Source organism: Lepidochelys kempii, chromosome 11, assembly GCF_965140285.1.
Source record: "Lepidochelys kempii isolate rLepKem1 chromosome 11, rLepKem1.hap1, whole genome shotgun sequence".
Lineage (NCBI taxonomy): Eukaryota > Metazoa > Chordata > Testudines > Cheloniidae > Lepidochelys > Lepidochelys kempii.
This window is the reverse complement of record NC_136390.1, coordinates 72,486,171-72,498,115: the sequence shown is the minus strand read 5'-3', so window position 1 is coordinate 72,498,115 and position 11,945 is coordinate 72,486,171. Positions and strand designations below refer to the sequence as shown.

General features: G+C 43.8%; 1 protein-coding gene across 4 annotated transcripts in view; it reads left to right on the top strand.

Moving 5' to 3' along the window:
- The first annotated feature begins 2,156 nt into the window (after positions 1–2,156).
- The window catches only part of LOC140895912 (mitotic-spindle organizing protein 2B), a 29,719-nt gene continuing 19,930 nt past the window's right edge, over positions 2,157–11,945 (top strand). The window contains exons 1-3 of one of the 4 annotated variants that reach the window (XM_073306815.1): positions 2,157–2,439; positions 2,540–2,664; positions 5,180–5,382. In XM_073306815.1, coding sequence (XP_073162916.1) covers positions 2,270–2,439; positions 2,540–2,664; positions 5,180–5,382 — 498 coding nt within the window. In that variant the 5' untranslated portion in view covers positions 2,157–2,269. Of the gene's footprint in view, positions 2,440–2,539; positions 2,665–5,179; positions 5,383–11,945 lie in introns of those variants that run through there. The other 3 variants (XM_073306813.1, XM_073306812.1, XM_073306816.1) reach the window with 3 other exon arrangements.

Sequence of the window (11,945 nt, the reverse complement as noted above, 5' to 3'; positions counted from 1 at the left end):
TTATATTGTTGCATAGATAGAGGTTTGATAGATATCTCTGGCGTCTCATTAGATATGTCCTTTATTAGTCAATACTTACAGTCTTCAAGTCTTAAAACACAAGTACACTTTCACAATTTCACAATAAAACAAGGTTCACAATATCACAGCTGGGCTCACTTCACTTCGTTCTTATATCTCACCGACTGACCTGTGACATCCCGCCCCTTATATAACTGCAATGGCATGGCTGACAACATTCTAGGAGGTTCAAGGAAAATATATTTCTCAGAAAGTTTGCAAGGTTCCATGAGATTAGTGAAAAATGAATCCACAGATAGAATACCTGAAACATTTTACTTCAAACATTCTATTTTCCCGTTTGTGGCAACAAAAAAAGGACGCTGAGCCTGGCGTCCCAGGTGCTTGCCTGCCCCCAACCCTGGTTGTTAAGTTATGCAATTATAACTACAGAATCCTGGCGAAGCAAGCACTATGTGTTCTGTATTCTATTTGACAGGTTACTGTAAATGTTTTTTAAGCCTTAATTTCTTGAAACTCTATTTCCACAGCTATGCATTATGGCATTCCTATAGTAGATGATGCAGTATCCCTCTTATTTTACTGGAATGTGTGAAAGAGACTACTTATCCCTTACTTTTTTAAAAAAATTACAAATACAAACACAAAATCGGTAAACTAAGTCTGTATCCTGTTTGTTTGAAAATATTAATGCTGCACTAACAGACCAGCATGAAGGAAAGCTGATCTATAAATGATCTTTTCTCATGGTATTGTATTAAACCAGCCAGACTGAGCAGATGTTAAGAGACAAGGTCTAGGAAATGGCGTCTTTTATGACGTACAGACAGCATTTGGGAGTGTGGTTTTTTTTTTCTTTTTCTGGGCCCAACTCACATATTGTGACAAATTCCCTCTCCAGTGCATCATCAAAGATCTACAACCTATCCTGACAGACGATCCCTCACTCTCACAGATCTTTGGAGACAAACCAGTCCTCGCTTACAGCCAGCCCCCCAAACTGAAGCAAATACTCACCAGCAACCACACACCAAAAACACTAACACAGGAACCTATGCTTGCAACAAAGCCCGATGCCCACTCTGTCCACATATCTATTCAAGTGACACCATCAAAGGACCTAATCACATCAGCCACACCATCAGGGGGTCGTTCACCGGCACATCTACCAATGTGATACATGCCATCATGTGCCAGCAATGCCCCTCTGCCATGTACATTGGCCAAACCGGACAGTCTCTATGCAAAAGAATAAATGAACACAAATCTGACATCAGGAATCATAACATTCCAAAAACCAGTATGAGAACACTTCAACCTCTCTGGTCACTCAGTAACAGACTTAAAGGTGGCAATTTTGCAACTGAAAAGCTTCAAAAACAGACTCCAATGAGAAACTGCTGAACTGGAATTAATTTGCAACCTAGATAACCCATAACTTGGGCTTGAATAGAGACTGGGAGTGGCTGGGTCATTACATACATTGAATCTATTTCCCCATGTTAAGTATCCTGACACCTTCTTGCCAACTGTCCAAAAAGTGCCATCTTGATTATCACTACAAAAGGTTTTTTTTCCTCCTGCTGATAATAGCTCATCTTAACTAATTAGCCTCTGAGAGTTGGTGCGCAACTTCACCTTTCCATGTTCTCTGTATGTATATATATCTTCCTCTAGATGTTCCCTTCTATGCAGCCGATGAAGTGGGCTGTAGCCCACAGAAAGCTCAGGCTCTAATAAATTGGTTAGTCTCTAAGGTGCCACGAGGCCTCCTGGCCTCTTTGTAACTTAGTGGGTCCCTGTTTTCCGCCGGCGGGGCGGGGCGGGGCGGGGCGGGGCGGCGGGAGAGCAGCGGTGCTACCCGGTGTGCTGCCCCCCCGGGGACAGTGCTGCCCTCAGAGCGGGCCCCCCAGCCAGGACTTCACCTGCAGCGGGCACCGCCTTCCCTACACACTAGGCACGCAGCCTGGGGGGGCCCATGGGGGCCGCTCTCCGTAGCCTACGCGGCACCGAGCAGCCGCCTTGGCAGGGAGCCGGCCCCGCGGAGACCCCGCCGCCGCAGGACGGCTCCACCCCGCCCCGGCCGCCTCCCCTAGGGCGCACGCGCGCCTTGCTGCCAGGCCACGCCGCAGGGAGGGCTCCGACAGCGCGCATGCCCAGTTGAACAGGAAGCGGGGTGTGCGTTGTCCGGCTCCGGACGCCGGCGCTGGGTGAGCGCGTTTCCGGCCCGTGCCTGGCTGTGCCGGGAATGTCTGACCAGGGCCTGGCCGGTGGCGGGGTGGACTCGGGGCTCGATGCGGCCCTGAGCAAAGTGGGGGCCTCGGTGCGGTCCCGGCGGAAGCTGCCCACGGCGGAGGAGGCGGAGCTGTTGGAGCTGGCGCAGGCGGCGGGGATCGGCCTCGACCCGGAAGTGTTCAGGTGTGCGGCGGGCGCGCGCGCGCGCGCGCGCGGGGGGGAGGGGGGGCGGCGGGCGCGCGCGCAGGCTGAGCGAGCTGCTGACGCTGCGCCCTCCCCGCAGGCTCCTGCTGGACCTGCTGCGGATGAACGTGGCGCCGCTGGCCGTGTTCCAGATGCTGAAGTCCATGTGCGCCGGGCAGAGACTGGCCCCCAGCGGCCCCGCCGAGACCGGCCCCGAGACGAGAGGTCAGGAGCCGCGGGTTATTAGGGTCCCCTCCCGCTGGGCTCGTCCTACGCCCCTCTCCCTGCAGGGAGGTGCCCGGGCTTAGGCCCGTGGCTGCCGCTTTCTGCTGGGGCAAGGCGGCGAGGGAGGGCGGTATGAGACAAGCAGGCAAGTCCCTGCCGTTTAGGAATCTCGGGCCTGCCACGGCTAGTTTTGCTGCAGGACTAGAGGGACGGAGGAGGTGTCTGTTGCTGGGAGCCTTCATTTATACAAGATGCCAGTTAGACATTCACGTTGTATGTTAGCAAAAGAAAAGGATTTGTAAACAGGCAGAATAAAAATCTTGCCCTCTTCCTAGCTCATTTGACACTCTCTTGTTGCCTATCATGACATCACTTAAGCCTGAATTTAAGCCACTTTAGCCATACTAGCATATTGAAAATGTCAAAACCAAACAACCTAAACTGAGTGTGGTCTCATATACCTGTACCTACGCTATAGCTCTAACTAGTATAGTTTTGTTGGCCAAAAAAACCCCAACAAAAAATCACAAACCTGAGAACGCAGTGCCAGTAAAACTTTTAAGTGTAGATCAGGTCTTACTCCTACTCTCTAGTTCTCATCACCATCATACTAGACAGTCTAATTTCTAATACTGTTAGAAGTAGGAAGACACCTTTTTTTGATAAAAACATCAGGCTCTAGTTTTTCACAAAGAAGCAAAAGGCACCAGACCTATTTTTCTTTTAAAAAAAGCAGCAACAGAATGTACATATATCTTCCTTTCCATTCTTTTTTGGAAGTATATTATTGTATCTCAGTTTCCCCTGTCTCAGGTGGAGGTGACATTCTTTCCTGCTCAGGAGGGCTGGATGCATCTTCCTCTGTATCTAGTGAATGTTCTTTCCATTAGTCCTACCATGCTTTCAGCAGGCACTCAGGTTATAGTGATAAGTGTGGTATAGATACTGTGACAAGCAGAAGGAGCATGTTAGAGAGGATTCAGAGTAGCAGCCGTGTTAGTCTGTATCCACAGGAGTACTTGTGGCATCGTAGAGACTAACCAATTTATTTGAGCATAAGCTTTCGTATGCACAAATAAATTTGTTAGTCTCTAAGGTGCCACAAGTACTCCTTTTCTTTTTGCAGATACAGACTAACACGGCTGCTACTCTGAAACCAGTTAATAGTAGTTACTCCACTGTAAATGCAAGCAAATGTTCGTACCTGTTTATGGTTATCTGGGACCAAAAACTGTACTCTAGGTGCAGGGCCTTATGGTGTGCCATTTTCATCCTCTGCTTTTTAGTGTTTCTCCCCTTCTTTCCTTGGTTTTCCTTCTGTCGTATCCCTCTTGATCATACCCGCAGTATCACTAGCAAAGCAGTCTGTTGCTTCTCTTGGCCTTGCTAGGGAAGAGCGGCTGAGCCTCCCTTGCATTGCTTCTGAAGGATTACAAAAACTGAGCATGCCAAATTTAAACTGGTTCAGAAGTAGCTGTCTGGAAGTCTTTAATATTGGAAACAAAGTATATTAAATCATAGGAAAACAAAATTGCAGTGGATGCTGAAAGTGAAAATGAGAGCTGTTTATCAAGCAAATGATACAGACTTGTATGTTTCTGGCAATGCCTTTATTTTTACTCTGAATTGTTAGCAGTTAAAAGTTCTGTGTAAGTGGCTTGCTTAGTTTGGGATGGGATGTGACACCTGATCAAAACTAAAGGATGCCAAAGTACAATTCAAGTTCACCCCACCTGGCTGCAGTGAGCGGCTGTGGGTGATTGTATAAAGGAGACACAATTGTGGTGTGGCTCCGCAGGACTCCACTTTGCTTGGCTTTGGCCAAAATGGAAATGAATATGAAGAGAATGAATATGAATATGAAAATGAATATTCAGTACCAGAATAAAGGATCACATTTTAGCTGTTTAAAACGACAGTAAAACAGACTTTTAGGTATTTAAAATAACTTTTTTTCATCTTTGATGCGTACTTCCTTCAAAGAAAAGCATCACAGTTACTTTTAGATACTATCTAGGAAATGATGTACACTTGTACATTTATTTACAACATTTGTTTAATGTTGGGGTTTATTAATTCAAAATACCAATTAAGTACTTCAGGAAAATGCACTGTATGCTTAAAAGACTTGTTTTACTGGATTAATGGCTAGCAAGCAATGTGGAAAGTGCAATTATGAAATTATATTTGAAAACATTTGAGAAAAATATTGGTACATTTATTACTATGAAATGATTTTTGTTTAACAGCAGTTTAATGTAATAACTATTCAAGTCTAAGCTGTTCATCTAGAGACTTCAAAATTTTAGAGGGGAAACATAAAAGTAGACTGTTAAGATGACAAGATTATGAAATTGATGTATTTAACAAAGCATGTGAGATATGTTACCATTGTTCAAGAGACAGCTTTTCTTCTTTCTCTAAGGGTATTGAACATTCATACTCACTACTCTGTTCTTTTTTTCAATAGACATATGGTGTTTTTAATGTGTTTCTATGTCTCTCTTTGAATTAGAGGTCTCATTTCTCTCTGCCAAGAACAGTAAAATCCCTGCACCACTCTCCTTTTCCTCTGCCCTTCGATCTCCAAGACAAACAGCCCCTAAGATTGTGGTCTACAGTCCTGCTGATGCTTGCTCGCCTTTCTCTCAAGGTCCCCCTCGTTCCTTCCAGTTTTCTTGCTGCCTGTTCTCTCCTTTTGCAGGTTGTGTTTATTAGTTTACCTACTGGGGTTGGTGCAGTCTGTTAGGACATTAAGAATCACACTTGCATTGTGAGTCCTTTAAGTTTAGACTAAACGAACTGGTGTACCCTCTAAACAATACGTACTAATGTTAACAAACGGTCAGGAATGGGTAATTTTAAAAATAATTAAAACTTACAGGTTAAAAATAAAATGTAAATCTTAATTTAAAAACGAAAACTGATTCACTTTGCTGTTGAATTAAGAGACTGAAATCTATTGTGAAAAATTCTTTCTCTGTCTTAGACTAGATACCATACGCATAAACAACCAAGAGAAGTAAGTTTAGGAATTATATATTGTGGCCCAGAACCTGCAGACCATTGCGTGAGGGTGGGCTGCTTTGCCCACTCAGAGCTTCCCTGAAGGCTGTCCATTCTTAATGAATTGCAGGATTGGAACCTAAGAACTTCCTGTGCATGGTGGATATTTTTCCAAGGTTTTTTATCAGTGACTTTTTATAAGCTCAAACTGGTTGGTGCGTGCACTCTACAGGAGAGCTTGTGTGGAGATGACTCACTACAAAGACAAATAATGCTCAAATTTATATCGCTCATATGCATTGGCCATTAGGCTTAAGGCTTGCAAACCCCTGTTTCCATTTAGGGCCTGTGTTTTCTGATTTCTATGTGTGTTTCAGAAAGTTATCTTTTTGGGTTGAAGTTTTCCATTCTTCTGTTTCTAGTAAATTGTCTTTGGAAGCTTGAGTAAAATCCCTTTAGCTGTTTTTGAGTGGGGATGGGGTGAGTGCTGTCACTCTGTCTTAAAAACTAAACTTTAAAGATTGTGGCTGAGGTAGGGAAGCATAAATATGGCATGTGCACAAGCCTCTATGGCCATTGTGTGATTTTTGTACATTTAAAATCCATTTCCAAACAAGTTGTATTGTAGCCATTTCAGTATATGCTGCTGTGCATACATGGGTGAGAAATGCCTGCTTGCTTTTGAGCTGGGATATCTTGGACGAAAAACATGATCACAATAAACCTTTAGAGCTTAAAACTCTCACAGACCAATTTCATTTTAAACATGCACATCTTGAAAATTGCTACAGAACAGCATAGGGTTGAGATTTCTGTCTTCCATAGTTCTTAAAATTATGTAAGCAGAAACTTCCTGAATGAAGCCCTGGTGCTACAGGTCCCAGAGATAATGTCCAGTTCCACTTTTTAAAAGTACATTACAAGAATGTTAACTTTTTAAAAATGCACTCAAGTCAGGAACTGCCAGAGTGAAGGTATCCCATTCAACCTTAATTCTGCTCCTCTGTGTATGTGTTACAGTAGTCTCCAATTTCATGCTGTCATACCTTTTTCCCCATGTGTCACCTGCCTCCATCAGTGCACAAGATGGATGGCATTCTAGGGAATGGGGCAGTTCAATACTCCTTTTATCGTCATCGTTCTGTGTCTGGCCCCAAAATATTTGGGGTGGTGGGGGAGATGGCTGATGGAGTCTCATGTTGCCCATATCTCAGATGCATTTTGTAGCTCTGTGTAGACCCTGCAGAATACTGCAGGAGGCTCACTGAGGCCCAGTGCAAGCAACTGAAAACAATGTTATAATGGAAAGTGCTTGGCAACTTTAATGCAATGGACACTTCCAGCTATAATACACCATATAACTGTGTACAATCTTAGATACACAGGTAATGTGTTGTTGTACTGTGGCAAAGTTATAAATAGTACACAACTTGAGTGATACCAGCAGTATTCAATACAATTTAAACAATAGAGCACAGAGGCAGTATAGTAAAATTGAGTAATAGCAGAAGGCAACTCCAGGTTTCATATGCAATGTTTAGTTACACAGAACAAAACTGCATGACTATCAGATTTGTCTGAGTACATCTTACTGTTCCCCCTACTGGTATGTCACGTATATACTACAGCCATTTGCCAAATGGGGATGGCGGCAAGTCACTTGGAGTTAAACTTGTGCAGTTAAAAACATAAGGCATAATAAACCAATTGCATCAAGTACTTCATGAAAATATTTGAACTCAAAATAGCTTGAGAATAGCTGAGTCTCAGATGAACAGTACAAACAAAATCTGAAACATCTGAATACACCCTGTTGTATAAGTATTTCTTGGGGAAAGTTTGTGAACTAAAGCAGTAACCTGAACACACATACACCTGAAAGGTGCTTTTTTCTTTTTTAAAAAACCCCGAAGATCTAGGAAACAAATGCAAGACCTAGAGCACTGAAAAGTCATGTGGTTTTTTGGCATTACAGTAGTATAGAAAAAGTGGTAGAGATGGGAGTGTTGAAAAAGCAGCCAAATGGGGTAGCAAAGTTGGGCATCCCTGTTGGAAAGCAGGGGACACATGATGATATGCATCTGAGGTGGAGACCTGGGGCAGTGTTGCAGGATTTTGAAGCTGAAACTTGATGGGATGGACAGGATAAGTGGGGGGGAACCAGTTGAAGGATTCAAGGCAAAGAATGATATGGTCAGATTGGTTATCAAAGGTAGTTTTAGACAAACTGGAAGATGAACAATGTGGGGGTCTGGAAGGTCAGAGGTGATTCTTAGGGCATGGATGTTTTTGTTAACTGTTGGGACAGACTGGGTTGGATTTTCAAGAAATTGTGGAGGATTAAACTGCAAGTTTTGATCAGTGTATGACTATTGTACTTCAGAAAGCTGTGTAATTATGGAAAGGGGGTAGTCACACCCTAGCTAAGATTGCAGCCAGGATTGCATTATAAAGACAAATTGAAATTTGTAACTTACCAAAAAAAAGTAACTCAGACTGAAATAGATTCGCGCCCCCCTGCCCTTGTGAGAATTGCATGGAATTGAGCAGCGCTTCTCTTGTTGGAAGATCAAAAAAATTACTCTTACTTGAAACTTTTGTGAAGTCTCTGTTTCTCTTTGAGTTTTTTAAAAACAAAATGATGCTGCAGGAGTCAGTTAATAAATAGCTTCCATGATAACATTGTACCCATCCTAGTTTACAAGCATTTTTCAAAATCTATCAAAATACCTCATTACCCTACTTTCAAAAGTCTGGTAGTGTGGAGTTATGGTTGGATGCACTCAACACTGTCTTGTCCTCATCAGTACAAGAATTTTCAAAACAGTGGAAAATCTGAAAACTTAGTTAAGAACATCTGCCCCCTACAGGAGTGCTAGCATTAAAATAAAAAGACTATAGGAATGGGGAAAGCAGAACTATGTTGATTCCAATCTGGCTGTAACACATTCCCTGTAGAGATGACAAGAGGAACTGGAAACATTATAGCACTTAACCCCTCCTGTGATCTGTCATTGAGCAGCAAAGGCTCCTAAGGTCAGTGAGGATCCTACTGACATATATCAAGAGGAGTCCTGATTTGGAGTTGCAGTGTGCACTGAAGGAAAGGGTATAAGGTATGAAGATTCTGGTCTTGGATGGAGGGGTCACTGTGCTGATGGAGATCTGATGACACTAGCTGGCTTTCTGGGAAGAGGAATTATCTTCCCTAGGGCATGGAAGATGGCAGTTTTCATCTCTATTCTGCATAATCCACTAGACTACAGGATGGGCTGGATCTGTGGACCTTATTACCTGAAAAAAAGGCAATTTTCAGATAAGTATGGATAAGTTTTCCTATTCTTGGAGCCATTAAAATGATTTTTTGTGCCAATGTGCTTCAAGAGTGGGAAGCAAAATTATTCTTTAAATATGGATATCCCGCATGGAGAAAAACTCTGCCAAAAGGTAGGGAAAAAAAAATGACGCTGGCTAAGACTGGATGACCAGTTTTCAGAATTTGGTGAACAAATGGCCATCTAGCAGATCTCAATACAAGAGAAACTACTACTCTGCCCTGAGATTGTCAGTGTGCTCCTAAAGACTGGACTTCAATGCTGAACAGAAGAAATATTTCTTGGATTTATTTAAGGAATAAATGTTATGATAGTTATGAGGACCACCTATCTGAATTAAAAGTACAATACGGGGCCTCATTAGAGAGAGCTCCCAATTTCAAATTAAAAAAAAATCAGAATGAAAATTGTAGCCCTTGAAAGGCCTACTCCATTGGATAGAGAACCTAACGGCTCCTGCAGGGGTTCAACCTAGGTAATGCTGTAAAGAGCAGAATGAGGTTCCAAGGACATGTCTATTCCCTGGGGCTGGAATAAGGTTGATGATCAAGAAAGCATTTGATGTTGGCGTTTGTACAAAAAACTTCCTTTTCTTGAACATGCTAAGAACTTTATACTATAGAGACTTGATCTTTTTGCTTGGACACTGTTATATACCCATAACCAAGCCTTCCTGGGCTGGGGTCACTCAAGGATATGTTTCACTGTCTTAACATGGTAGTTAAACCATGGACTTTGCACCAGCCAATAGAATAAGTTCTATATGTTGATTTCTGTGTTGGGCTCCATGAGGGTAATCACCACTTCATCCAAGTATCCATTTTAAACCTCGCTGGTCCTGAAATAGCAGAGCTCTGTAAGACAGGCATCTGAAGATCCAGGGCTGAGCTAATCAAGCCGGAGTATCATAGTCTCAACATCCAAAAAGGCATAAGCTGTATCTCATTCTGATGTTTTGTATTGTCCTGTGGAGCAGTGGAAAAGGTGAGAAGATGTAGCAGGGACCTTACACAGCTTTGCAAGATGCCATTCACTGCCTAAGATCCTGAGCCATGACGCATAGAAAGGCCCCAGGGCACTTTATTTTCTGTTTCTAGTTGCAAAGGAGTTGATCACCAGCCCATCGAATTACTTATTGTGAGTGAGATATTTCTGGGTGCAGAAGTCACCCCGTTACTCCAACTTGTGACATGTAGATTTTGATGCTGTTTGTCTCCCCTTTGCACAATGGCTGGGGCAGAAGCAGCTGGGCCGGTACTTTTCACCGGGCTGGGGTCAAAGGCAGGAGTCAAGACTAGTGATCAAGGTGAGGCAGAAGATGAATACCAACGTCAAGCTAAGCTGGGATCAGAAGTCAGGAGTGAGATAGGGCAAAGATGAGGTATGTAGCAAGAAAGAGTCTTCTTTCCTGCTTGGGACAGCTCTTGGGGACAATGTCCTAATTTAAATAGTTGGCGTGGACTAACAAGGGGGCTGCAGGATTCTGTGTCTCTGGCCTCTTCAGGCAGTATTTCCTGCAGTTCCTAACCCTCTTCGGCAAAAAGAAAAGGAGTACTTGTGGTACCTTAGAGACTAACAACAGTATTTCTTGCAGTGCCTAACACTCCAATAATTGTTGGGTGCTGCTTCCTTGGTGGCTCAGGACCCTGCAACAATGAAGCACTGGAATGGGTTACCTAGGGAAATAGTGGAATCTCCTTCCTTAGAGGTTTTTAAGGTCAGGCTTGACAAAGCCCTGGCTGGGATGATTTAGTTGGAGATTGGTCCTGCTTTGAGCAGGGGGTTGGACTAGATGACCTTCTGAGGTCCCTTTCAGCCCTGATTTCTATGATTCTATGGAAGACAGTGGGGCAGCCCTTGAGCAAGAGGAGATGCGGGGTTGGAGGCAGGGGAAAAAGGAGGCTTGTGCTAGGAATGGAGGGGGGAATGCCATAAAGGATGTCTGCCTGTCAGCTACCTCCCCATTCAATACCCATGCTTCCTCACTGCCTCCAATGGCATGGAGGAGAGAGGAGAGCCATACCTGCCCACCCTCCAGTTCTATAATTTCCTCTGTACCTGGTGAAGAAGCTTATCATAGAATATCAGGGTGGGAAGAGACCTCAGGAGGTCATCTAGTCCAGCCCCCTGCTCAAAGCAGGACCAATTCCCAAGTAAACCATCCCAGCCAGGGCTTTGTCAAGCCTGACCTTAAAAACCTCTAAGGAGATTCCACCACCTCCCTAGGTAATGCATTCCAGTGTTTCACCACCCTCCTAGTGAAAAAGTTTTTCCTAATATCCAACCTAAATCTCCCCCACTGCAACTTGAGACCATTACTCCTTGTTCTGTCATCTGCTACCACTGAGAACAGTCTAGATCCATCCTCTTTGGAACCCCCTTTCAGGTAGTTGAAAGCAGCTATCAAATCCCCCCTCATTCTTCTCTTCTGCAGGCTAAACAATCCCAGTTCCTTCAGCCTCTCCTCATAAGCTTCTCCTAGGTACTAGCACTGCCAAGCTGATGAGTCCTCTTGGCTGTCAGACCAATATTTACCATGCTTGCAATCCAAAGGTTGATCACCCTGAAGCTTTCTAGGAAGTAGAGCCCTCAGTAAAGCTACACTCACCTTGGTCAAAATAACTTCAGATTTTCTCCACAAACTCCACTGTGGCCCCAGACTTACCTGTTTGCATGCTGATCTGACTTTTTTTGGTAGGTTTTGGAGAGGAAGCAAAATTCAGCTTTAAATAGAAACTTAGCCGCAACACCAATAGCAGAAGAGAGAGACACTGAAAACTCTTCTACCTGTTGCTGTAATCCTACCTCCTCATCTTTGGGGCCTCAAATGTGATGGTATGCTTTAGAGCCACAACCCAGTTTTAGACAGTTTGTTTCCCATTCCCCCTGTTTTTGGTCTCCAGTATCCTTTACTTATCACTTCTAGACTGCTTTGGAGTT